Below are 27,321 nucleotides of genomic sequence, written 5' to 3' on the forward strand. Positions count from 1 at the left end.
TGATGTCCTCTGCCAGGAGGGCAGGCGAGGCTGCTGCTGGAACCTGAAGGTCATCGGCAGCACCAGACTTCGGTGGTAGCACGTATGGCTCTGGGCTCATTATTGTGACAGAAAAACGGATCTGTGGCGGTGCTGCGTCCAAAACGAGCGCTGTAAATCAGACTGGGCAATTTGTCTTGTATCAAGGTCGGCTGTGCCACATCTGTCTAAGAGACTGTGACAGTTAGGTTTTCTAGAAGTGAGACTCCTGTCCTGTGTATTGTGTAGACTGTGCTGTTTGAGTTATTTGAATATCATATTTATTGATTTCATGTCAAGTTTGAAAATTCAACTTTTGTGGCGATACGAGTTTGTCAGAAGATCTTTAAAGATGTTTCACCTCTGCTCCCATCTGTTTTTAAATGCTGCCAAGACCTTTGAACGGCCACCGGTGGAATATGTGGGCGGATGCTCCTGCTGCGTGGTTGGAGTGTGCGTCTACTGGTGTCACCAAGACTCACCACCCTCCTTCCTGACACACATGCGTTTGCTTCCTGGCGCAAATGGATCTGACCCCGTTTGCGGTTTCATTTAGTTTGAAGAAAACGTTACCCCTGTGGAAGACTGGCTAATTAGCAAGCAGGGGGAGAGTGAGGGTGACCTCTCCTTCAGGACTATTGATTGTTTGTACCCTTGTTTACCCTAGCAGCAGTCTGGGATGGATGCGGGGTCACGAAGATGGGAGCCGTTTTAATAATTAGTGGTATCATTACATTCCCACATTATGGCCTGTGATGCTTGCTACAATATCAAATTGTGTGTTATTAGGTCTCGCTGCCCCAGAGGTGGATGTAAAAAAGATGAATGTAAGAACTATTATCAGATTACTTTGTGTGGAGCCTCTCATGGCAGAGATATAGTTGCTGAATGCACTCTGCCACGCTTCCTCTTATCTGTACTGCTCTGCTTTATTGGATGGCGAACAGCGATTTCTATTGAATCTTAAAGATCTTTAAGTTGCAAATGTGCAGTAAAACTCGGAAGACAATCATGTCGGACAGCGAGGGCAACAAAAGCAGAGTGTCGTCCAATAAAACCAGCAGCAGAAGAGAAGATACTGACTCAGCTGAGAGTGACAACGCTGCTACAGTAACTGGAATTGTAATGCAGATGCATTATGTATGAGTCCTACTGTGTTTTACTGATGGATTAATGGCTGGAAAGTTAAGTTAAGAGGAATGTTGGGATCCTGTGATGTGAGGATTCCCTCGGCCTCTGGCTCACTTCTTTTACCAGAGGAAGACTGACTGCTTCTCATTACAGCCTTCCCATTACGCTGCTGTGCAGCTGAAAAGGATAGTGCACCCGTTCAACTCCAGTCCAGTAGTGAAATGAACGCTGCCTCACTTCTGAAGAAATTAGGTGATACTGGTAAAACCAGCATTCAGAATCTAATGAGAACTAAGAACTCGTCTGCAGCGTGATGTTGTATGGAAGCATTTAAGATCCATGGCAACTGATGTGAGTATAATCACTGTGTGAATTATTTATCCATGGATGCACGCCACCAAGGAATACTGTTGGAGGAATGAAGTATCACATTGCTGAGTACACATTTCTTCTGCTAAAAATAAGACCAACGTCCTGCAGACAAACAGCTAAGATGCACAAACGATGGTTCACTTTCAATGGGGGATCCCTTAAAATAAAACTGAGGCTAATGGCAGTCTAATCACTTGAATCACCCCCCTCCCACCCCCCACCTCCCCACACACACACAGGCTCATAAGTAGTCTCCTTGTTTCTGCTGGATCGATGCACCGGGTTAATGACGAGGGGGCTTGACATTTTCGAGTTCGTTAAGCCTTTTTTGTCCCGGTGATTTGAGAACGTGGACCAGTGTCGCCTCTGATAAAGCTGGTTGATGTCTGAGATGCAGAGGACTGATGAAGCCACTCTGCTGCATGCTTTTTATAGGCAACGCTCTTGCGTTGCGTTACCTGGAGGAGGGGGAGGGAGTAGTGTAGCATCAGTGTTGCGTTGTGTTGAACTTGCCCAATGAGCTGTTATTTGTGAGGCAAGCAGGAACCTATGTGTTAGTGTGTGGCATCACTTAACCTGAGGTGGTTGGCAAACACTGGAACTTGTTCAGACTAGCGTGAATATATTAGTGTGCAGCTTTGGGGTGTGTCTTTAAAAGCTTATTTACATGGATAGGAAACTTGTGTCACAATCTCATCATACTCTCGTCAAACTCAAAAGAGATGACAAAATAAAGATGTTGTAATGGATTTAGAAATGATGTTCCTCTCCAGCCGAGACACAAATAGGTAAGTATGAAGAGGGTTTAGTTCTTTAGGTCCCTTTTAAATGTGAAATCAGTGGGTGTTTCATCAGGCGCACTGCAACAAGTGGTTGCCTGGCAGCTGCTCATACAAAACATGATGTCAGAAACGTCATGACAGAAAAGAAGGAGAGCCGTTCCAAGGCTGCCCTCGTTCCTCACTTTACCAACCCCAGACGGATCCGAGCATGGAGTCGGCTCCGTGTATCTCCTGAATGATGCTTCCCACAACCCCCTTTATACCGCAAGAAGACGAGAACCGAGCCTTAAGTGAGATTAATCAGACTCCGAGCACATCTAGAGAGAGCCAATGAACCCCAGAGGCAAGGCTCTGTGTTTGCACTGTAATTACCCGGATTGTAGCCGTGCCATGGTACACACAAGCGAACACAAGGGGATTTGCCACGGAGAAAACAAACAAAGACGCACACCCCTGTCCAACAGCTGACTCCGGGCCCACCATTAGCTGCACCAGAGAGACGAGCCAAACGTGTCTTCGACAGGTCACGACAGGCTCAGCGGAACCCAGGTCCACATTTCTACAGTAGGCGTGCTGCCTTTGATCCAAATACTTTTGCCGTGTTGCAGTATAGAAAAGCTGTCTCGTCCGACTGCTTAACCCGCTGCTTTTGAACGAATCAGCCACTCGAGCGTTGTGCCTTGTTTCTTTTAATTAACTTCGTGTATCAGTGCAAGTGGATCAATGGCTAGAGACGCGTGGAATAAGCACGTAGTGTGCGAGCCGGGCCCAGGTTGTTGTATGCGTGGCGTGGGGAGGAGCAGTGGGGGAGAAATGTGGGGTGGGGGTGGCGAATGAGAGCTTGTCTTTGCAGCCTCAGCACTTTGGAGCCTTCCATCCATTTTAACAGTATTATACACTGCTGGGGGCAACACAGGTGACCAGATAATCCTGTTGGAAGAAATATAAAATGTGGCCAAATTAACATCTCACAGTTTTGATGGACAGGGAGCAGAATAATGTGGCGCCGCTGTTGAGTCACCACTCGCTCCAGCGCCTCCATTTACATATATTGCAAGACCAAGTCTAGGATGTCATCTGTCACCAAGTGGAGGTATATTCATTAATAATACATAATAAAAAAAAAGTCTTCCTCTGACCAAACTCGCAGCCTGGTCTAAAAACACGATGCCTGCTCTGTCTCTTTGTGTGAGAAAGTCAGGAAAGACTTGAAGAGTCTCGCCTCTGCTCAAAGGCACCTCCAGGAAGCAGAGCAGTAGGTAAATTACTAATGTAAATAGCTCTGCCACTATAATCCATTGTTTATGTGGTGTGTGATATGATGGCCCGGCGCGGAGCATTTCAAATGTCTTTTGTTGCGTGGATTAAAGGAGCACGTTGAGGGTCGTGGGTTTAAGAAGGGGACAGACCCGTAGTGACTCGCGCTCCCTTTATAGTCGTTGATAACAAGTGTTTAGGTTAATGAAAGCAGACAGCTATAAGAGCTGTTTCTAGCCACCGTGTTAAACCCACGCTGTTTGTGTGTGTGTGGGGGGGGGTCATCTGCAGCGTGGCATTAATAAGCATGGCATTCATGTAGGATAATGCTAATTAGTCTGATCAGCGTGATTGGGGAGGATATTTCCCCTGAGCTCCGACGGCGGATTCATTCGGCTGCCACTTTAAACGCACTGAGGTGGAGCTCTCTTTGTTTGCTCTTAATAGGCTGAGGCTTTGTGCAGTGACGGGGGCCCAGTCCTGCTCATCGCAAAGGTGAAACCTCCGCCTTTTATTCACCCGCTGCCGCGCGCGAGCCGATTCAGATTCAGGAAGGAGCCGCCGGTCTCAGGAACTCCTGCGGTTTTTCACATCCTCGTTCCGCGCACGAGAGGTCAAGAGGTCGCGGACCGCGTGCAGCGGTGAGAACGCGACGCGCTGCCGTCCTCGCTGCGCGGTTACTCATCCTCTGCCAGCCAGCGAGTGCTTCGCCCCGGCTATAAATAGGACGGAGAAGATGGTGGAGGGGGAGAGCAGCTCCACGGAGATGGTCACTGTGCGGGACAGGATGCTGGGCTCCTTTTAGATAAAAGGCTGGCTTTCCACTTGTCACGTGGTCGCCGGCGTTTCCAGGGCCGCATTAAAATGAAGCCGCTCCCGTCTGCTGAACGCGGACGTCCGAGTTCAAAACGCGGCGGCGGCCCTGTTTTGCAAGGGAAACGCACCCTGTGCTCTGGAAACTTTTCATCACTCAGGCTTGTTTCACACAGGCAGTATGCAAAGCAAACACAGCGCTGCTCAGTCCCCCCTCACGCACCAAAACCATCTTGTGCGGACAGACAAACAAACACGGATTCAAATTCTCTTTGCGACCTGGAGGAGGAGGAAGAGGAGGAGGAAGAGGAGGAGGAGCGTGAATCATGAATCGCACCAGTATCTCCTGACTGCGCTGGCAGCCTGTGTGAAGCATGTGAACGCCGTATAATTGGCTCCATTATGTGGCTCTTAAGGTATTTGAAAACGGCCACATGTCCGGCATGTGGGAGCTATTTTTAATTGTGTCCGTGTTACTACTGCGGCTCATTTTGGCTTCTCCGGAGCGTAGCTGCTGTCTGTGGGGTGTTGATCGCAATTGGATCCGCGACTGTCGTACAGTAAATATTCACTTTACATCTGGCAAAACTCAGCTGATGTCTGTGTGTCTGACCTTGTTTTTTTTTTGTGTATTTCTGTGGCATTACGGCTGCTCTGCTTTGGCAGCTGAACACCCCCCCCCCCCCCCCCCAACTCCAATATGCTGAGACAAGACAATTATCTGCTTGTCGGAGAAAGGTTATTCAGCCATTTCTGCAAACAGACACAGTGTTGAGATCAAACGCTTGTCATTCAGCCAGATAATTATCAGGTGTTCAGCATGGATCAGTGATGCGCTGTACAGTACCTCCAGCTGAGCTTTTGCCGACCCAGGTCCTGAGGCGAACCCTGGGGAAAGCCCAACCTGTGCATGAACTGAAGGGGAAGCCAAAGGGACGGAGGAAGAGGTGAGCAGGAGCCGTGGGGGTGGAGAGGGAGGTTAGTAGTGTTATTGTAGCTCTATATATATTGAGCTGTCTTGTACATTTCAGGCGGTTGAGTCCTGCATTAGCGAAACGTCCAAATTTCTCCTCGAGGCCACAAAGTGCATGCGTCTGATAGAGGCTCGGTTTGAGGCAGGAAGCGAAGTCGTGGCGATTCGTACAAAAGGAGTCGGCGGTGCTGCGGTTGCCCGGGTAACACTTTGCACACTGAAAACGTCCTTTTCCCAACAGAGATCTGAAGGTTATGGAACTCACTGTCTCCCGTTCTCCGCCTCCTCCTCTCCTCCTGACTCCGTCTCCCGTAGCGGGACGGAGCGCGGCACGTTTCTGCGCGGACACGCACTCGCGACAGAACCCGGGCCCGGCTGCCGCGCTCCTCGCTTCCCTCCATCCAGCCGGCTCCCGCAAATAAATGTAACACTACGATGCACAGGCAGCGGCAGTTTTCATTGCAATCCTGAATTATTGAATTGCCTACCAGGCTTTCCTTCAGTTGTATGCTTCATTAGATGCAGGATTCAATATGAATTATGTTTTTGGTCCTTTTCAACAGATCTGCAGCTGTTTATTGTTTTTGTCCTCTTTCATTTTGCCTTTTTTGAATTTGTCACATCGGGGGAAATGGATGAGCTCCCATTTTTGCAGGTCTCTTGTGGTTCATGACACAGACTAATCGCTGTGTAGAGCTGCTGTACCATCACCTCCCACGCAATATATATTCTGCACATCTAAGGCAGTGGGAGTGTAATAGTAGGTCAAGTTCGGCGGTCTGTTCCTCACATAGCCTCGTAACTGTGCTCTCCACATTCAAGAGGCGCGTCGGTCATGTGGTACCTGCTGATCGCTGCACTGGTGCTGAGGCCCAGTGACAGCCAGCTATTAAAAGCACCTGTTGCCCGCATGCAAATGTCGACCACAGCCTCTGCTGTAACACAGACGCTGCAGCTTAAATTTAGTTGCTTCACAATAAAAGCCGTTCAGTGATGTTTGAGTTGACGGTGTCTAGAAGACTGGAGCTCTAGAGTGGGGGCATTTTATATTACATAAAGAGATGACTTGTTATTTATTGATATGGGGGCGCAGTGGAAGTCATATAGCTCCTAATTCCAAGCGTGCGCTGTAACGCTAAGCTAAGGTGAGAGGACAGGTCCTTCACTCAAGTGATGTGGGAGGTAGCGGTGGGTAGTTTTTAGCCCTTTAACCCAAAGAAATCAGTTAGTCTTTTAAAATGTCAACGCCGCGCTGTTACGAAACGGCGGGCAGACGGGGCAAGCACCGCAACACGTGGCGCTGGCAGTCCGAGCAACGCCAACGCTAACAGGAATGTCGGCCTCCGCGTTATATTTGCGTCCGCGGTTTGAATTTCACAGCCGGTGCGATGCATTTCACGGAAGGCCGAGTCAGCGGCGCTGCCGGGGGCGGTGGAGGCCGCAGCCGTCTGCGCAGGCGGCGCTGCCGGGGGCGGTGGAGGCCGCAGCCGTCTGCGCAGGCGGCGCTGCCGGGGGCGGTGGAGGCCGCAGCCGTCTGCGCAGGCGGCGCTGCCGGGGGCGGTGGAGGCCGCAGCCGTCTGCGCAGGCGGTGCGGACCGGTAATCACGGCGCCATTTGAATGCGACGGGTTATCTTCCAGCCTGTTTGCATGAAGCGTACGAGGCCTCACATAGTAGGTAAAACACAAAATATCACTGCTGACCATCTCAAGCTCTGCCGTGTGCGTGAAATCCGGCTGACCACATCCCACAGTACCTAACGGATGGAGCTGTTACTCTATGCTGGTGATAGGACGCCGCGGTCGATCTACCGTTTTCTGATAAGGCTCCCCACAGCAATCTGTGCTGATGGCTGTGTAGCCTGTGAGGCTCAGCCTGCTGAGACGCAGCTCATGGGGATTGGGCCGTTTCCTTATGTCCCCGGCAACAGCACCAGCAGCAGCACCAACAGCAGCAGCAGCGAGAGCCACGCTGTTTAAACACCGGCAACGAGCCCGATTGCTCTGCTTTCTGCTGAACGTGTGCACGTTTTATTGCCATTGTTTGTTCCAGTGTTACACAAGTAGTTCCACACGGCTATTCATATAACATTGTGACAGTAGGCGGTTCGGGCTATTTGTGGATTCCACTGATGCTAAGAATGAGTGCTTTGTAATGATTACACACAAGCTCTCTCTCTCTCTCTCTCTCTCTCTCTCTCTAATGCTTTCACCCCCTCGTGCCCACACAACTCTGTACTACCCATCATCAGCTTTATATTCTAGGCTCGAAGGATGTCTCGACATGAAGGAGACTTCACACACTCTATACAACGTTGTGGTGTCCCCTCTATCCTCTATGTGACCATACCCTTGTCACTGCAGCCTGTCTCCTAATCCCCTGTGTTCTCCCTCGACTTCTCATATTCAGTTCTTGTTTACGGGACCTTAAGCCCTCTCTTCAGAAGCGAGATGGAGCAGCGAGGGCTTTAAAAATGTGATCAACTCAGCAGTGTTTGTTCTGACATTTCCAGGCCATTCCAACTTTCCAACAATACCGGCTGTGTTATGGTCTTGCTCTCTCTGCCCTTCTGAGCTTTATTTAGGTAACACCTGGGGCAATAAATCATAGAAATATTTCATAGGAGGTGTAGGACTTTTCCTCCAGCATGTTTCGGCCTGTGCGCTGCCCACACATGCCAGTTGTGTAGTCTCCTCATGCTCTCCCTCCTTTGTCTGTTCAGTCCCTGAGACACCTGGGGATGAAGCAGCTTTGTTGCCGTTCTCTATAATAAATAAAGGCACCTAAGCTCGCCCATTTATCTTTGCTCCAACAGAAGACGCTGAGCTGTCACACACCCCACCTTCACCACCCTGTTTACGTACAGTAAATGGGTGGTATATGTGTTAGAGTCGTGTGTGTGTGCGTGTGTGTGCGTGTGTGTGCGTGCGTGTGTGTTTGTGTGTGTGTGTGTCCACGTTTCCCAGGCGATAAACGGTGAAGTGAGAGAGTGACCATGCAGCCCTCTCGCCTTCTGCTCGTCCTCCCTCCGCTTTGCTTTGTACTGGTTTTTCTTTGTCCACGTCCTTGAGGGGAGAGGACGGCTGTTGGGTTAACTGGGAAAGTGACAGTGTGTCAAATGGTCTTACTTTAAGTGCTTCGAACTCCCTCAGGTTACGGGGAAAGATTATTTTTCGATCTTTCCTAAACTCCCGTCTTTATCCGTGTGCCGGTCATCTGGGAGCATCCAGGGACCCCCTGTAACTGTATTTATCTCCTCGGCTATAAAATCCACGGGCCAGTGGTCACCGAGAAGCCCCTCACCCCACAGACACTAGGTCTACTCAATATGAAATATCATTCTCCTCTTTGCCTCTACCATCTCGCTCTCTTCATCTCTCTGAGTCCGGTGATTGCCTTTGCCCCCCCCCCCCCCCCCCCTTCCACTTTCCTCCTACACCTCCTTCTTCCCCCTCCATCTCCGTCTTTCTGCTGCAAGTCAGGGAAATGCAGGGGGGGGGGGTGAATGAGCGAGGCAGAGAGACGAACTGAAGGAGGGAGATAAGGGAATGAAGTGAAGGGGAGAGATGGCAACAGTGTGAATGGGATCAAATGATGGTCAGTCGGTGGCGGAGTGACTGTATGTTTCCAGCAGGCACACAATAAAACTCTTCAATGTAAAGATAAAGCGCCAATACATGTCTGCATCAACACGCGGTGCAGGTAGGAACACGAACGACAAATGTCAGGGAACCTTTCTCCAAACGATGCATTTCTGTTTACCAGCTGCCGTGCTCACTTGTATGGGAACAAACAGCGTTTCCATTAATTTGTCCACAATTATGTCTAAGGAGCTTCCCCATCCACTGGACTCATATAAAAACACACTCTGTCATTCTATTTCTGTACCCAAGCCGTTTTGCTGATGAGCCAGCGTTTCCGACTCCACTGAGGTCTTTTTATGATGACTGAACGACTTAATTGTCAGGTTTAGGTCAAATGTGAAGAGAGAGATTTAAAACTGTGAAGTCTAAGCATGCCTGAATTTGAAAAATACTAACTAAATTAAACGAACTTTTAAAAACAAGCTCATTAAACAGAGAACGTTCACCCGTCTGTTTGGTCACTGAGTCATTACAGATATGTTTAGTTTCTTTTTACATTTCTCAACTTCTCGACTAAAATAATCAACTGTGTCTTTTTAATTTTAACATCCTATTTTCTTCAGACAACAGTAAAAAGTGGAGCCTCTGGAGCTTTTTAACTCAAATGATCTCAAAGTCTGCTAGTTTAGTTTTTCTAGAAATATCTGAAGTAAACTCATATTTAAGTCTTATAAGTATATGGTTTTAGGGAACATATACCAAACTATATGAAACCAGATTCCCATAAACAACCATACCATTAAAACATTACGTTTCAGGCTGCACCCATAGATCAGGGGAAACGTAAAAGGCTCCCGAGAACAACAGCTGAAGTGGTGATTGAGCAGAAAACACAGAATCCAATGCCGCCCACAGGTCTGTGGAGCTGCACCGTCTCACACTTAGCATCTGCAGCATCTAAGCTTCATCATTAGCCAATCTCAGCTGCGAGCGAGCTTGCATAAGGAGACATGTGGGCCTCCTGGCTGCTTACTGATGAGCTGTTTCCAGTAACTGAAGCTGCTGGCTGGAGCTTCTGTTCGGGCACGGGGAATGTGCAGACGGAGACAAAATGCCGGTGCCTCCGGTTGTGGCTCGGAGTTCGCGTGACATCTCCGGGACGTGTTGCTGTGCATTAGGCAGGGCTCCGGTGTCAAACGCAGCAGACTGACAACACGGGAAGCATGACAGATAAAGTCTGCAAGCATTGACCTGTCAGTGATGGGAACAGATCGATCTCTGCAGCAGCAGCAGCAACACACTGAGCTGGAAGTCCATCAGTAAAATCAACCAGCAGTCGCTTTTTTCTTAATTACAAAGACATTGAGGAAATCTACATATTTGAAATGAAAAAAATGAAATCAAGTTTTATCTCATCTTTCTTTTTTTTTTTTTTACCCAACTCAGTTTCGACCTGGTTCCAGGTTGAGTGCAATTGACACTCGGTCTGACTGAATTTACCTTCACCCCCCTCTCTGGCAGTGTTTTCCCCTGGTCTCTGCAGACACTAAATAGCGCTGATGGATTTGTACTTCAAAGCTCGTAGTGCTCGTTACCGCTACCGGCTCTGCTTCAATCTGGAGCTACACAACGTATGACTCACGTTGGTTTAAAAAATGGTCAGGAGGGCCGGAGACTCACAGTGGGCTGTGACAGGTATAATTGTCCTCATTAGAATCTTCATTGTTTTTGTTTTTTTTTGTTTTAAATGACAAACGTGTGATTTGAATCGATGCCGCTGGGCTTTTTTTGCGTCGGGAGAGTGAAGAGTTGTGTTTTGAGCGCGTACACATTGCGTATGATCCTGCTAGGTTCGTTGCAGTTGGTATCTAGAGAGAACAGCTGCTGTCCTCCGTGGCCGTCTAATCAACAGAAATACGAGGAGCCTCCCTTGTGCAGACGCTCACAGCAACCTCTCAGAAACATCCCATACCGCGCGGTACAGTAATATGTGTTTAGAGGAAGCACAGTATTAACATATCATCTCTTATTAATGTTCTGCTTATTTTCTACACTTAAAGTTTATCGTTATTGTGCAATATGTTTGTTTCTTCTTTTTTTTGAACCAGAGATTATTAACACATACAGATCTATTATTCTATGACTGTGTTGCTGTGACTGAAAACCACTGCCAGCACGAAAATGAGTCACTCGGGCTCCTTGGCAGAAGCGTAGCTTCAGTGAACGCACCACAGTATCAATAATTAGCCAAATGTCGCTCCTTCTCCATAGTAACAGACCATAGGATGGAGACTCGCTTGGCAGCTCTTGAACACTTTTTATAGTGGTTGCAGCTTTGAACCCTCCTGGAAGTCGATGCCGTAGTAGTCGATGCTGCAGCCTGACTTGTCACAGATAAGCATGCAGCCATAATCCAGCTCCAACATGCTATCTAGGTACCAAGGTCCATTACCTTGTTAATATAGGAGACACGGCATGAACGTGTGCAGATATCACACCTTGCTCACACGTGGGGGCTTTGTTCTCCTTTGGAGCTGATTGGAGAACTGGAGCGAAAAAGGCCCTTGGTTTTGAACAGCAGATATTTATCAGGGGGAGACAACAGGCCTCCTTTAGTCCTAAGTGTTACTCCTGGGCACAATTCAAGCCCATGATCTGTTTTGTCAGATATAATGAGGCTGGAACTGTTAAAGACAGAGTAATTGTGTGTGTAATGACATGCACAGAAAGGTATTAAGCGGACATTGGTTCATAGATTGGAGCTGCTACAGTGGAAAGGACAGAATATCTACTGTACAGGTTATAACAGACGTGCTGAGGCTTTGTATTCTGGCCCGTGTCAGTGATTGCTATTGATGGATTAATAAAGCTCACGTTTACGGGCAGAGCTCAGTATTCATCACTGTCACATAACAGACGTCTACCTGCCACGTGGGGCCTCGTGCTTCACATGTGTTTCGCTCTATATTGAGCCATCCTTCGGCAGTCTAAAAACGTTTGTATGAGCACAAACATGCTTCTACGTCTGAGGAAGAAACAAGCTAATAAGTTATTCATGAAGATGTTGTTGCGTTTGGACGCGTTGTTGTCCCGTGGCTTCCTCCTTCATGTTGCATGTGAAGCTCCGGGACTTTTCCTCAATGGCCCAAGGCCGGCTTCGTTTTCCAGCCCGAGCGCTCCTCGTGCTACACTTCGTGTGTTTCCAGCCTTGCAGCTGGAAGGCCTGACCTCTCTGGTGGCTGTCGATTATCATACAGCGCTGAGAGCAGGTTTGTGGTGCGTTAAAGTACCGAGCGGCTTGTATTGTTAGCGTGTTGTTTGCTCCCAGAGGCTACACAGGCAGGGGATACGGTAGTTAATGGGGTGCAGTAGTTGTGCTATCAGTGTTTGAGTAGTGAGTGTCCCACTCTGTCTGGTGCTAAGAGGCAGCAGCGTACACACACACACACACACACACACACACACACACACACACACACACACACAAACATCAGCGCACATCTAAGCGCATTAAAGCCTGCACATATTCACTTCACCTTCCTCATGTGTGATAACAGCCAGCTTGTAAACATCCACATCTTAAAAAAGGATTCTCTGCTAATCGTGGGTTTTAAGTGTGGAGCAGCTGCAGGCCGGCCAGCGCTTTCATCTCTGATTGACAGTCGGAGCGGCAGGATCTGCCTCCGTCTCTCTCTCTCCCCACCGTCGGCGCTGCTTTCACATGATGCTTCCACTGTCCCGGACGCACGGCTCAGACCGCGCAGTGAATACGAATGGCTGCAGAGAAAGATGTTTGTCGTGGGACCAGAGGACGAGGCACCGCTCAGGCTCTGCATCCTGATGGCGACCCATTCGAAGTCATGATGTATTTTCCATTTGTATCAGAATCAGAATCAGAAAAGCTTTATTGCCAGGTCCTCTAGAGAGGACTTTACAGAGCGGTGTTGGCTGGTGGTGCATCACAACATACTGTACATACAAACATGACATAACAAAAACGACATACTGTAGTAGTGCACATGAGGGATAGATTAAAGTAAAATATAGATATATACTGACTATGTACAGTGAGATGAAGTGAGTGTGCATGTGGTCTGAGGTGCTGTGACCTGTAAAGTGGCAGTGACTGTCCTTGGGTTGGGGTACAGTTTAACAGACTGACTGCAGTGGGGAAGAAGCTGCTGGGGAGGAAGCCATCAAAACAATAATCCACCTAGTTTCCTCTTTGAACAAACCATGATGTTCCCCAGTGTGATCTTTGTGTCTGTTTGTGTCTCTTTTCCAGCAGGAGGTACTGTCTGCTTCTTTCACCCGTCAGACTGTCAGGAGAGCGCATGGCCTACGGTCGGCAGCCCCCCCCTCCCTGTTCACCCAGCCTCCCACTGCCCTGTCTCCACAGGTTTGTTTCCGCACGTGTGTCTACATTCTTGGCTAGTGTTATTTTCTGTATGACCTCAGGAGCATATCCATATTTATAAGGTCAGCTGAGTGTGTGTGTGTGTGTGTGTGTGTGTGTGTGTGTGTGTGTGTGTGTGTGTGTGTGTGTGTGTGTGTGTGTGTGTGTGTGTGTGTGTGTGTCTCATCGATCCCCATGCAGCACTTCTTAATATATTGACAGCTGCTATAGCATAATTATCGTCAGCACTTTTCAAGTTATCCGAAAAGGTGAATCAGGAAATTGTTGAATAATTAAGAAGCCAAAATTACTGAACGCTTTCGATAACTGATCAATACTAGATCGTATCTTGGCAAGGAGCTGCCAGCCGCCCTGGGAACACTGGCTCTGAAATCTATAACGTTACTACTGCAATACAACAGACTTTGTGTTGTGATTGCTGTTTTTCTTATTTTATGTCATTAACACCGGGTCTATTTAGCAGAGGACCCTTTGAAGATCTAGGAGGTCACCGGATGGCAGCCTCGCGGTGAAACCATTACCTGCTGTAATCTATTCAAATGTATTCACAGAGCCCACGGTTCAAAGCCACAGCTCCTCTAAGGGTTTGCTCAGTGGGATTGATATTTTCTGCCGTACCAACCGTCTCCATAATAATCCGCTGTGTACCGATGAAGAACAAAGTGTCTCAATGGCATGTTGTTACGATATGAAAACTATTTCACCACAGCGCGACAAAAAGAAACCTGAGAATTTTAATGTGGGAGGATTTTTCCATCCACGCAGTTAGAGTCACCCAATTTATTGATAAGAAACTTAATTGACTTACAGGGACTTGATACATTTTACAGATTGTTTGGAAACCACACAATGGAACAAAGTGTGCGCGCGTGCGTGCGTGTGTGTGTGCGTGTGTGCGTGCGTGCGTGTGTGTGTGTGTGTGTGTTGCTGGACCCAGCTGCACCACATCACAGCCTGATAAATTTCACACTCACTCCTTCCTGTAAATTTCACTGAATACTAAATTCTGTTGCACATTGTGCATCTTGAAGGGTTTAGAATATTATTATAACAATTAAGGATAAACCTACAAACACCTGCATTCATTTACAAGCGTGTAAATGCGGTGGTATCGTCTGCAGCATCATGTCCGTGCATCAGAATCCATCAGGATCTGGCCTGAGGACCCCTCAGCGCTGCCGCTTTGCCCTTTGCTGCGTCTCTGTCGTGACTCGCTCCGACCACAGCTCCTGTGAGCAACATCTGGAATGGAACCAAGCAATCGCATTATGTCAAAAAGATTGGCTTAAGGTGGAGCACGTATATTTTCAGCAGGAAATGCGCCCGGCCCACCGGCGAGCCGAATGAAATTTTTATGACGAGAACAGGAAATCTGCTGCTTGAGTGCCTGCAGGTCTCGTGCCGTCCGTAGCGGTGCATTAGCTCGTCTTTAGTCCGCTGTGAGCGTGCGAGTGAATGTGAATTTTGTTGGTGACGGGGTGAGCATAGAGAGCCAGCACATAGTCCCAGGTGCCCCCCGTCGCTGCCACGGAGCCTCCAGAGGGAGAGCTGTGGGCTCCGAGGCCCGGGAGCGCTTGCTTTGCCAGGCTTGTTGTCTCTGCTAAGTGGGGGGGTGATGCTGTCATAACTGCAGAGGGAGAATGAAGCATCAGCAAAAGTGTGACACTAGAGAAAGTCTAGAATGAAAATCCAGCTACATAAACATTTCTGTGCAACAGTTTTTCTTTTTTTCCCCTTCCACCGCGTCCGTGACATCCCTCTTTCCTGCTCCTGCATTGCTGCAGTGTGGGGGCCTGGCTCCAGTCTTGGCCCAGCCCTCGCTCCTTCCCTCCCCCTTTTCTCCTCCCTCTGCCGCTCCTTGGCATCCGTCAGTTTAGCTGCAGCTTCCCACAACGTCTGATGGGTTACTGCAACGCGCACACACACACACACACACACACACACACACACACACACACACACGCAGGGCCGCGTCAGCCGCTCTATTTATGCACAGGCTCCTCGGCCCATCTGCGGCTCGGCTCGTACAGATGGGAGCCGCGGCGGTTTGGAAAAGTTGTCACATGTCACACAGACACATGACGAGGGAGATCTAAATGAGGAGGACAAATGTTGTTTCGCGAGGCACTTGCCAATTGGTGTAACTGATGGCGCTCCGCATTCGGCTGCGTGCTAGAACACACCCCATGGTGGATGGAAGCTAAGCAGGACAGCGATTGATGGAATAGGGAGGAACTTTCAGGTGTAGCAGAAAGGAGAACTGGGGGAACATGACGCTTCAACTACAGCCTGTAGAGCTCTTGAGCAAGGCACGGTTAACACGTCAGAGAACCTGCATGTCTGTTTCTCTCCACCACAACCCTCCCTCCTGTGCTCATTTCTGAGCCGCCTCGTAACATGCCTGCTTCTTGCTCCCAGGGCGACTTGAGCAATCGCACGTTCAGTCTCTGACAAGTGGGAGTTGCTGCTTTAATGCTTTACTGTCTGCGCGTTTTCCACCGCTTCCTCTCCTTTTATGGCATGAAGTCAGCGAGAGAGTGTGCGACACGCCGTCCATTAGCACTGATTAACTGTAAACCGTGTGCAGTGGCTGCTCTAAACCCGGAGCCCATCAACCAAGTAGGAGTCAGACAGGGACGTCCTCGGTTCCACCTGTAGACACTAATGGCTCGTATATAATCTCCAGTCAGTCCATAAGAAAATCAAGCATGCTCTTTAGTACTTGCCTGAGAATCGCTAGATTCTCATTAATAACACAGTAAATAATAAGCTCAGGTTGTAGTACTTCCAGCCTTCACTCAGCAGAAATCCGGCTGCACCCGCTGGAGGAGGCTTAAAGCTGTAAGAGCAGACGAACACACCTTCATGAGTCACCAGCATCAGCATTTATAAACAAAGTAGCTCAGACCTTATTTGTTTTAAACCTTGTTCCAGCCTCCGTCCGACCCGCTCTTTACTGGCACCGAACCCCAAGGTGTGTCCACGAACCCTCCCCTCAAGGGTTAACCATCAAAGCTGGCAAAGTGACAGCTGATTGATGAGGCCTCCTTCCTGTGCAGGTCCCGGCTCTCCCTGCAGACGTGGGTGTGGTGAACTGAATCTGTAGCTTCGAATCGTTTTATTTTCTTTATCTTTCATGGTCGACGGGGAACGACGGGGAAAGGGCCGCGAAAAACAAATAAGGAAAAATGCAGCTGTCACACTCCCGCTCCTGGGTTCTGCACAGCGTTTATCGGCGCCCGGCCTGCTGCGCCGCTGTAAACAAATGGATTTCCTAAAGTTCACAAACGCTGGGCATAAATATTTTCATCTAATTCTGCCTCGACGTTGTGAAAGTACTAATCCGGGTTTAATTTCCTGTCAGTCAAAATTGAGTGGCCAGACAAAGCACAGACGCCGCTTTTATCAGATTTCCAGTGTTGTTGATCAGCAGATGTGATGCCAGCGAGGCAACGCTGAGCCACGGAGGTGCGCTGCTAAAATCGTGTGTTTGTTGCCTTGAAATTAAATTGATTATTGATGCATAGCTATGGGTCGGCTTAGCATAATTTAAAACTACTTGCCAGACTGAGATACCATCACTGTGTCTAATTACTTTATTGATTTTTATTTGTGTGTGTGTGTCTGTTTGTCAGGACCTTTCACACACAACTGCCACTTGGTTTACGATGACATTTTTATCTGCGTGTACATTGTCCATAGGGGGATGGAATTTTATGACCTGACAAACATGCAATTTTAAGGAGAGGATTTTGCACCAACAAACTGGACGCCATTTCTTTTCCTCCCAGACTTCTGATTTGTCATCAGTTACACCAATCTGTCTGAAGGAAAGAGAAGCAGTTTCCCTTCCGCCATCATATTCACATGAAGCTGTATATTGTTTTATTCAGCATAAAAAGATGAACAGACGTTCTGTGACTAAAGCTGTGTGCATGTCCCTGAATGCCACACAACACCGGTGACCTACATTTAGTAACCTCTGGAGTCCGTGTTGTGGAACAGCAGCTAACAACTACTTAGAACTAACCTTAAAGTAGACAAATATCCTGAGCACAAATGAAAATGAAAGGTCCACTTCATTAACAGCTGATTTTATTATTTATCGGCTCTAATTTGAGGTGCGGATATGTTCAGCTTCTTCCCAATTATCAAACCACACAGTTACAAAAGGCAGGTAATCATTACAATGTAAATGTACCTGCACCTGCCAGATAGGGATAAAATGGCCTCATGTGTATTATCAAGTGCAATGCAATAATGGTTTTTATATTTATATAAACACACATTTAGGTTTTGTTAATATCTTGCAATCTGAAACCTTTACTCTTTAATTTAGAGGAGACTGAAGTAAAGCCTTGAATAATAAACCAACAAATTGTTTAGCATAACTCAATCAATTGAGTTACTACTGTATGAGCTTGAGGAAAAAGAGATTTACTGTATATAACTTAATAAAGCGTGTGCTGCAGAACAGCAGCGATTACAGCAATGCTGTCTAACAATTAGATGTTATTAGCGTCTGTTTCAAAGGGAGATGCTTTTATCTGCAGAGCAGCCGCATACAGTGTAACTCCAGTCACCTTGGAAGCATATGGGACTCAGGCAGAGCTGCAGCAGGTGGGCAGCGATACGACGGGGAGGCTCCTCGCTCGGCCAGACCCTGCGGTGAGGGAGAGAGGAAAACGAGCAGAAACAATGGCGGTGGGGGGTCGAGCGGCGCAGGAGGCCTCGGAGAAAAAGACGGGGAATCAAATCGCATGTGAGCTGGAAGAAATTGAGGCGGAGAGGCGGCACGTCGAGCGGCATACTGATGGTGGGGATTAAGCTCTAGTGAGGATACAGAGATATGAGACAGCATTTTTTTTTTTTTTTTTTTTTTTAGGGAGGTTGACAAGCTCGACTTCAATTTTAGGTCATGATGTCATTTAGGGGGGGATGAAAAGGGCAGGGATGAGAGGAAGCGCCGAGGGCGAGATGAGACGAGGCGAGACGGGGACAATCGTTAGGAAACTTGTCATCGGCCGCGGAGCCTCAGCCGCCATTACCACAAGCCGACGTTATTGGAAGCTGTTCGCTAATGTCAGCCCCGTGAGTCAGAGTGTTTGTCAGGACTCCCAGAACCGGGAGACGGTCACATCACATCCCAACGGAACGGTAGAAAATGGCCCCCGCAGCCGTTTGGGACGCAAACGCCGGCCGTCTGCGTGCTTCCATTCCTCCAGCTCTGAACATGTAGGTGGGCAACGTGATGGATGGTTCACAGGCTCTGCCCCACTTTCTGCAGAGCGTCCGGAGCCCGCGTGAGCGCGATCCGCTCCCCACGCGGCCCCGCGGCCCAGAACCTGTGAATATTTGATGCTTGTTGTGAATGGCCTGGAGTCACGCCTTTGTTGTTATGAACAATCTGACAAATAGGACCCAACAGAAAATAACTTTCGACCGATTTTCCTTCTAAGAATACAGGAGCTCCTGTCAACTGTCAGCGTTTTTTAATTTAAGACTGAAAGCTATACAGCTCCTAGAAGCTCCCGGTATTTACTGTTTACCCAAGTTCATATTATTGTAAAAGTTTGCACATATTTATTGATTTAATTCACTTCCGTGCTGATTTGACGTTAGAAGTTGTTTTTTTCTGTTCTTTTCTGCAGGTGTCATGAGGGAATTCAGATTACAAACTAAATCATGCTTTAGTTACAGCAGGCTTTGTGTAGTTTCCTATTGTGGTGTGTTTGTACTTGAAGGTGCAGTCTTAAGTCAATTTACTCTACACTGCACCATAAATATATTTTATCCTGCGTGTGACACAGAACTGTAAATACTCCTTAAATGTTGCCATGGAAGAACATTTATACTCCTTCGCTCTTGTGAATCATTTTTTTTTTTCACATTCCACTTCTTCCATCCTTCATGGAGCAGAGTGGCTGCGATGTTCAATGCCAGCGTGTCGCTGCGGCAGCCTGGCGTTCGCTGTGAGCAGCGATGCCTTTGGCACAGACGGCCGAGCAGATCGCGTGAAGCCTCCGCGCGACTCAAACTGTCACCTCCGAGGCGTCGCAGGTGATGGAGCAGAGGAGGCATATGGTGGTCCACACCCCCCGCGGGCCTCGCCGAGGCTCTGGTGGCGAGGCTGATTTTGGCACAAGCTAACGAGTGGCGATGATACTGTACAACTCCAGTGACAGTTGCATGCGCTCCACTTTTTCAGACTTGCTGTTCGTTCTGCTCAGCTGTGCTGCGGCCGCCTTCTCGTGCCCCTCGGCCACGTCCGGTCCAGTCTGCCAGCGTCTGTGTGGCACTCATTAGCCCAATTCCAGCTCTGGCGTGTGTGCACGCTGCCCGTCCTTGTGGACCTCAGCAAAGTAAAGCTCAGACAGAGGCTCTGACGCAGCCCAGAGTCACGGCGCAGTTCAAGGCCAGCGCTCGCTGTCATGGAGCTTTGATGTCCTGAATAATTTTACAACCTCCTGATGGACTGACGCGTTCAAAGACGCGGCCAGGTGAGAGGCAGCACTGACAGGCTCCTCAAAAGGAGCGTTCCCCCAGCGCCGCGCCATGAATAACACTTGCTGCTTCAGGAGATCATAGCGTGAGTGTGAGATACGGTACTCTGCCCTGAATGTCACCTCACGTGCCCTCGCAGAGCAGGGATCCACCCTCAGCTGGGCATCACTGCTCAGAATGAGATCCACGGTGATGCGAACGGTAATTCACCTCTCTGCTCACCGAAAGGCCCCTAAAAAGGGCCCCGAGCCATGAGAGGAGGAGGCACCTGGCTGCTGTGGGTTCAAATTTGACATTTACACACTTTAGTGTGTGTTTTGTCTCGGCTGACATTTAATTAGCGGGTCCCTCAACGTAACAGCCCCAGTGAAATGCTTTGTACCTTTTCGAATGCTCAAGACTTCAGATTAACTGGGAGGTGAAGAGCCTTGATTGCCACTTAGAGTGGGAATGGTGTCAACTGGGGGGAAAACTACCAGCAGTCGTGTAATGGGACAATCATGAGACAAAAAATAATGAATATGGATCAAATTGGCTTCATTATCATTGGGAACAATGTTTGAATTGTGCTAGAAAGTTGCCTAAACACTAATCTGATGTCATTGATAATTCCATAGCATTCTAACCTCAAGTGCAGATGCTACTACTTAATACAAGTAGAAGTATACAGTATGTTTACCCTGAGGTATTTGGCTCTTTGCCAAGACATAACTTCAGGGTCAGATTATTAAAGCAAGGAAAGAAGCAGCAGAGGGAGAAAGTGGAACATCTTTCAGCCTTCAGCGCCGCAGATCAGCGATAAATTGGTGTTGACCCAGTACCGTGTGCGCTCTGAACACCATATTTGATTCAGTGTGGGTTTTAATAAAGGTGACCGTAAACTCTGAATCCTACGGGGACTGTTTTTTTGCAGCAGGAACCCTTTAAAGGTTTGCCTTTTTTAATTCACCGCCACCCACACTGTGGAAGTCGCTGTGATCTGATACAGAACCTGTGGCCAAGCCTTGGTTGATTATCGCTGTTTCTGTCGCCCAAAACGGCTTAGCAACAGTTGTAGCGCTCACAAAGGACCCGTGTTCGAGAAAATTAAGAGGAGGCACTTTATTTTTTAATTCAAAAGAGGTGTTTTATCTTTCACTATAATTAATTCATTCAAAACAGTGGGAAATGTCGCTCTGCTCTCAGAGGTGTGCTTCCAAAGAAAAACGCTTTCACACATCGTCTGAGCGGTTCTACAGACCTGGAAAAAACACGAAGCGTTACAGAAATAACTAAATCTCCAAATGAACTTTGCATCTACTCGGTAAATAATTCTGACACTTTTCTATTTTTCCGGCTCAGAGCAGATTTCCTGCGTTGGCAGCTGAGGCGCCGGCTCCAGTGAGGTTAGAATAGCGGGGTAATAGGCTCAAACCGCTAAAACGGGAGACTCCCAATTTCCCCTTGAACCATGTCGGACGGGCGAAGACAGTTTGCACTGGCTGGGAATAAAGGGCTCCGATAAAATCACTCTCGCGACGCGGCCGGAGCCTAATGAATGGAAGCGGCTCGTCTACGCTGGCCCGAGCAGCTCATCTCACGCGGACCTTAAACGGGATGTACTACAGTAATGTGTGTGAAATCTACAACACGCTGCACGGAAGTGAACGGGGCCCGTGGTGCAGCGCAGGTACTGTATGAGTCACTGTAAGGTGACTTGTTAGGCCGCCAACCCTGCGCCCGCAGGGCCAAAGTCCTGCACGTACAGCTTGTCGCTGACTGAACACGCCCGCCCCACTTTTTAGATGGCAGAGATGGTCAAAAACCCTGCAAAACCACCGATCATAGTAGAATTTCAGGCTTATACATATCCTGAGCAAGGTTGTGTGTGTGCTAGGGAAGGAAACAGGCTGCTGATTCAGCAGTATTGATCAGGGTGTGATCCCGCTACCTTTCCCAGCTCCTGAGGGTTAATCACTGTACGGCCACTCCCCACTCCAAACATATATATGTTTGTGAGCGTCTGCAGCCTCCACGTGACCACGGAGGGAGGTTCCTTCATCCAGTCATCTACAGCTGGTGACGGGGTGAGCGTCGCGTGACCCGCACTGAAATTAACACCGACGCGAGCAGCTAGTGCCATCTGCTGCGTGAACAATCAAAGAGAGGGTCCACACACACACACACACACACACACACACACACACACACACACACACACACACACACACACAGATTGTGTGGTTGGTGTGTATACAGTAGCATAGATTATGAATGGATACACCGTTTTCAATTTCTGCACCGCTCTGATCCTCAACGTGACCCGAGGAAGTTGGAACCCCCCCCCCCCCCAATTTGCTTCTGCGATGGATTAAATTCTCGGAGGGAGCAACGGGCACGAGGCACGACGGCCAAACGCTGCTGAGCCCAGGCGCGAAAGCCCCGCACTGCTGTTTAATAATGCATTGGATTCCAGCGTTGATAGTCGCAGGGAGGGGTCGGGGGCGGCTGGTGTGAGTATAAGGGTCCAACTGGTCGTCAAGAAGGAGCCCGTGTGTAACAGAGACGGATTAATTCACAGCAGAGATCGTATCCCGCGGATTAAGCGGGCCGTGAGCTAGCATTAATTAATCAAAGCATGTCTGGGGTCTTGAAGAGCAGTTTATTGAAACGGAATGAAAGTTTAAGCTGGAATTATTTATATCTCGCTGGTGTTTGACGTTGGAAGCAGCCTAATCAGGGGAGGCTCGCTCTCACTATCAACTCTGCATTGCAGTGGAGCGATCAGATGGGTTTGGGGCGTTCGCGGGTCGGCGCCGCGCTTTGTCCCCCCCTCGACGTGCGAGCGGCGATTACTTAATGCGGCGGCGTTCAAGGATGCGACTGCAGATTTCATATCGGTTAATGGCTTTTGCCAGGCGAGGAGCGCGGCCCGGAGAAAAGGCAGCGTTTCCCCTCGTTACATAAGCTCGTTGGCGCCGAGGCGGAAAAAGTGACAGAGTGATTATTGTCACACCGAACCGGAATCCTCTTTCTTCTGTAGCAATTGCTGAGTGTTCACCTTATCTGCCCGTACGTGTGCTTCTGTCTGTGCCTCCGAGGGGACGCTGCGGCGCAGCGAGTGCAGGTGGAAGCGGCCCAGCTGTGCTTTTTAGCTTGTTAGCCCCTCTTTGGGGAGGTGTGGGCAGAAGGAAGCTGAGTGGACAGGACCTGGGCCCCCAGAGCAGGACGGGGGGGGGGGGTGACACGCAGCACGGCGGTGGGGTGGGAAACGGGACACATCAGCTCCAGTGTGCCCTTTACACAGCAGCTGGAATGTTTAGAAGACATGAGCCAGCAGGTTTTGTCCTATTAAATTTTTTTTTCCTCTGCATGAGGACATGGAGGTCACATGTTGTATAGTATTTTATAGTATGTTATCTTTCTGTAATTGAATCATTTTAATGAACATTTTAATGTTATATTTATACTGTATAATACATATATATATTATATTATAATAATACATCTATTATTTGGTCATGAAGTATGATCGAATTATGTCCCTTCTAGCCAACTAAGGCTATTAAGATGATTTGTTTTTCATTTTGATTTGTCAGCGCAAAACAATTAACCATAATTGTCAAGACAGGCTTATTTTGCCTGTAAGGTAATAAAAATTATGCTTGCGTCTAAAGTAATAAAATAAAAATAAAAACACAGTGCTTTGGTATAATTTATAACTTAAATTTAATTATTTCTCCGAGAAAATAAAAAAATGTAGGGGAAATGAGAGCAAAGGAGACTTTTTAAACTGTCACAGTCAGCGTTCTCCTAATGTGCTATAAAAAAGAAGTCATAAAGCTAAAACGGAAGAATTGAAGAGAATTCTGGCGTCCCGCTGGGTTAATCAATGGGAGCGCCGTTTACACACACACACACACACACACACACACACACACTGGCAGCTGATGGCTCGGGGACGCGGTGTATTTCCAGCTCAATAGCCCGTAAACGTCATTCGCCTCCGCTGACGGTCCGCATGGAAACGGCCCTGGTGGTTGAGTCAGCAGGTGTTGCAGCTGACTGTTGCTGACGTACTGTAACCGTGGCACCTTTTTAGATACTCTTGGTTTCCAAATCAAGTATTGGTTCACGTCTTCTATCAAAGCAGGATGTGGTCTGCAGCTTCCTAATGTCGTCGTCCTACAGTGACCTCTCCTTGACCTGAACCTCTATCATGCCACAGCTCCCTATTGAACCTGGGCTTTGCAGACATGCATGACACGCGCCCGCTCTGTCACTGCTGTCTGTTCTGCCCTCATTGACGGCTGCAGTCGTCGTGCTGATAAACGACGGCGCTTCTCAACTCCCCGGAGGGACTTCAGCAAACGGGTGTTATGTCAGTGACATTACTCTCCTGCAGCGGTGTCTGCAACACACTTCATGCCACGCTCGGCACCCAGAATTCCCCTGAGGTCTGTCTGCAGATAAAAGGACGAGTTCCTAAAACCAAGATATTTTTAAACCGCCGCGTCACTTCGTGTTCACATCCTCGGATCCCAACCAGCACCCAGGGCTGCGAGTAGCACAGAATGCTCTGCTGAAATAAGCGGATGGGCACCAATAATGAACATAATGCATTTTGTCACTCGTGACCCACCGTCATCAGCACCAGCTCTGGGTTTAATACGCGCAGGCCTCCAAATCTGTGTGACTGTGCCAGAGGAGGAGGCTAATAAATCTTGCAAAATTCTCTGCAAACATAATTTGGACTGAAGCAAGGATGTCGTTATGTTGCTAGAATTCCACCATAGACGGGGGATATTTATAGCTGGCGGAGCTGCAGCGGGCTTCAGTCTCAAAGGGTGTGTGTTGATTCCCGCCCATCCAGTTTATACGGTGTAATTGTCTCGTGGGTAATTTCCCTAAAAGCGCTGCTCATCTTTCTGAGCTTGTTACAGTCACACTGTGTAAGGACGAGGATCTTTCACTGGAGAGCGGTGTTCTGTGTTACTACGTTACATCAGAGACACTACGCATGTTCCACGCATGCATTAGTTTACACTGTCTCACCTGCTAAAGCTGCCTGCCGTCCTCCCACTTCACAGCCAGCGAGGTTTTCCATTGAGCATTGAGTGTGTTTTGATTTGGAATCGAAGGAAAATGTGCACACACACGCACACACACGCAGAGGGTGTGATGAAATGAATTGCAGCGGAAGTTGAGGCGCAGTGCGATTGAGAACAGAGAGGGAGATCAGAAGCAGAACATCAGGATTCAGAGCGAGTACGACGGAGGGGGGAAGGGGGGGGGTGAAGTCGAGGGGCAACCCCCCTTTCTAGACGAGGGATTCCTTTACTGCAGTGATCAGCATTCTCTCTCTCTCTCTCTCTCTCTCTCTCTCTCTCTCTCTCCCTCTCTCCACCTTCGCCTCCTCCCCTTCCAGCGCGTCTGCTGCTCCTTTCCTCTTTCTGCTTCCCCTCTCTCTCCCTCTCTCTCTCTCTCTCATGCACACACACACACGCGCTTCATCTTTCTCATCTTATTCTCCATCTTTCACTCCCTCTCGCCTCCTTCCTCTTGTTCCTGCCTCCGTGTCTGCTACACGCGACAGCGCTGTCTGCTGCTTCGTACAGTATTTGTGACTCACGCACATTTTACTCCAGCCTTCATTAATCACTATTGCTCCCCTGCTGCTCCTCCATCTATCCTCACATCCTCTCCGCCCCCCCCATCCCTCCGCACCTCGCTTTCCCTCCTCCGTCCACCTCTCCTCAGCCGCCACCGACGCCGGCCTCTTTCTTTCTGTCCCGTCTCATCGCCGCGTGACATTGATTCCAAGGTTGGGCTGTGCTATTGACTGCTGCTGCGCCGCTAAATATTTCAGGCAGCGTTTCAGTGGCTGTGTGCCGAGGGAAGGATGCGGGGGGGGGTGTGGTGTGTGTGTGTGTGTGTGTGTGTGTGTGTGTGTGTGTGTGTGTGTGTGTGTGTGTGTGTGTGTGTGTGTGTGTGTGTGTGTGTGTGTGTGTGTGTGTGTGTGTGTGTGTGTGTGTGTGTGTGTGTGTGTGCGACGACCGCTGACTGACGGACGAGAGCAAACACGCTCCCGCAGACGTGTCGCTCCGCAGGTGGACGTTCACACATACAGTGTTTGCATATGTCTGTGACACCGGCCCGCGTCGGCTGTGGGTTGCGGGCGCTGGACCTGATGAACGGGCGGACTGTAACAGGCCCGGACCGCTTCCCTCGGCAGCCTAATCGCTCTCGGTGCCATTAGACGGTAATCGGGTTTCACACAAACACTGGGCTGTGGAGTTCCCACAGCCTTCAGTCATACTGGGCCTGGTGGTGTCACATGCTCGTCCCCTGGGCCCTAAAGTCCTGCATCTGTTTACATTCAAAATACTTTTCATGAATGTTTTCATACTTTGTATATAGAGATATGAACCGCAGTCTGTGTTGCACTGCGGGTGTTGCTGCGACCACTTATCCCCCCAGACTCTGTTTGAACTGTCTGGACCACGCAGCTGCGGGGATGTGACAGGAAGCCGCTCTTCCCGATTGATAGCTGCTAGCGGACGGCTAATTAGCAGCTGTTGATTGGCAGCGTCGGTTTGGACAGCATCCGCGGCCTTTGGGTTCAGACGCCGTCGGTTACCATGAAAACCTCAACCCAACCCGACCTGTACAGTTTTAATGACGAATGCCCGCGTCCAACCTCAGCTCAGGCAGCACATTAATTTCTGGCCGTGGTGGCGCATTTTGACCCAGACCTGTGAAACTCGAGCCACCTCTGCGCCCCCTCCTCCCCCTCGCTGCGTCACTGGGCCCTCTCCAGGCGGTGGAAAAAATGATTGCCTTTTGAGAACTGAAGCTCCCTTTGTTTGCGTGTATCACAGCCCGGTAATGATGGAATCCGGCTTCGACGTGCAGACTTAGCGCTGGCGGCCTGGCTTTGATCGAGCTTCCCTCTGGTTGACCATGTTTGAGCGCGGGGACGCTGTGATTGGTCTTTCACCTCGGTGCCTCACAGTCGCAAAGCGCTTGAGTGAATGCATGTGTACACACACACACACACACACACACACACACACACACACACACACACACACACACACACACACACACACACTCGCTTATCTCCTCTGATGCGTCCTTTCAGCCCATGACCGTCAGTGTGGAGTCATAAATTAGAAGCCGTGGGATCTGAATCTCCGCTGATGCGGTTGGGCTCGGTCGGGTCCGATCCTGTTCTGGGCCGCTGGATCCTGCAAGCAGTCGGTGGTGTTGGAAAGCCAACTCAATGTGCATGATTCAGGCCCTTGTAGGGCAGCGTGCGTTATATGTGCGGCTCCAGGGCATCAGTTATTAAATACTGAGCTCAGTCATGAGAGAAATAGAGCCGTTTTTTTTCCTGCCGCAGTAGAGACACATTTTGTTTATGTGTGTGCACATGCAGCTGAAACTTTAATCAGGGAGAAGTTCTGCTTTCGCCCACTGGCGCGCGTTC

At 49.0% G+C, this 27,321-nt stretch overlaps 1 protein-coding gene across 3 annotated transcripts in view; it reads left to right on the forward strand.

The window, feature by feature from the left end:
• mcu (mitochondrial calcium uniporter) overlaps positions 1-27,321 on the forward strand; it is a 37,393-nt gene that overhangs the window by 5,118 nt on the left and 4,954 nt on the right. Inside the window, exons 1-2 of one of the 3 annotated variants that reach the window (XM_029175398.3) lie at positions 10,457-10,907; positions 13,218-13,328. In XM_029175398.3, coding sequence (XP_029031231.1) covers positions 10,701-10,907; positions 13,218-13,328 — 318 coding nt within the window. In that variant the 5' untranslated portion in view covers positions 10,457-10,700. Of the gene's footprint in view, positions 1-10,456; positions 10,908-13,214; positions 13,329-27,321 lie in introns of those variants that run through there. The other 2 variants (XM_029175401.3, XM_029175400.3) reach the window with 2 other exon arrangements.

This window comes from Betta splendens, chromosome 15 (genome assembly GCF_900634795.4).
Source record: "Betta splendens chromosome 15, fBetSpl5.4, whole genome shotgun sequence".
NCBI classification, from domain to species: Eukaryota; Metazoa; Chordata; class Actinopteri; order Anabantiformes; family Osphronemidae; genus Betta; species Betta splendens.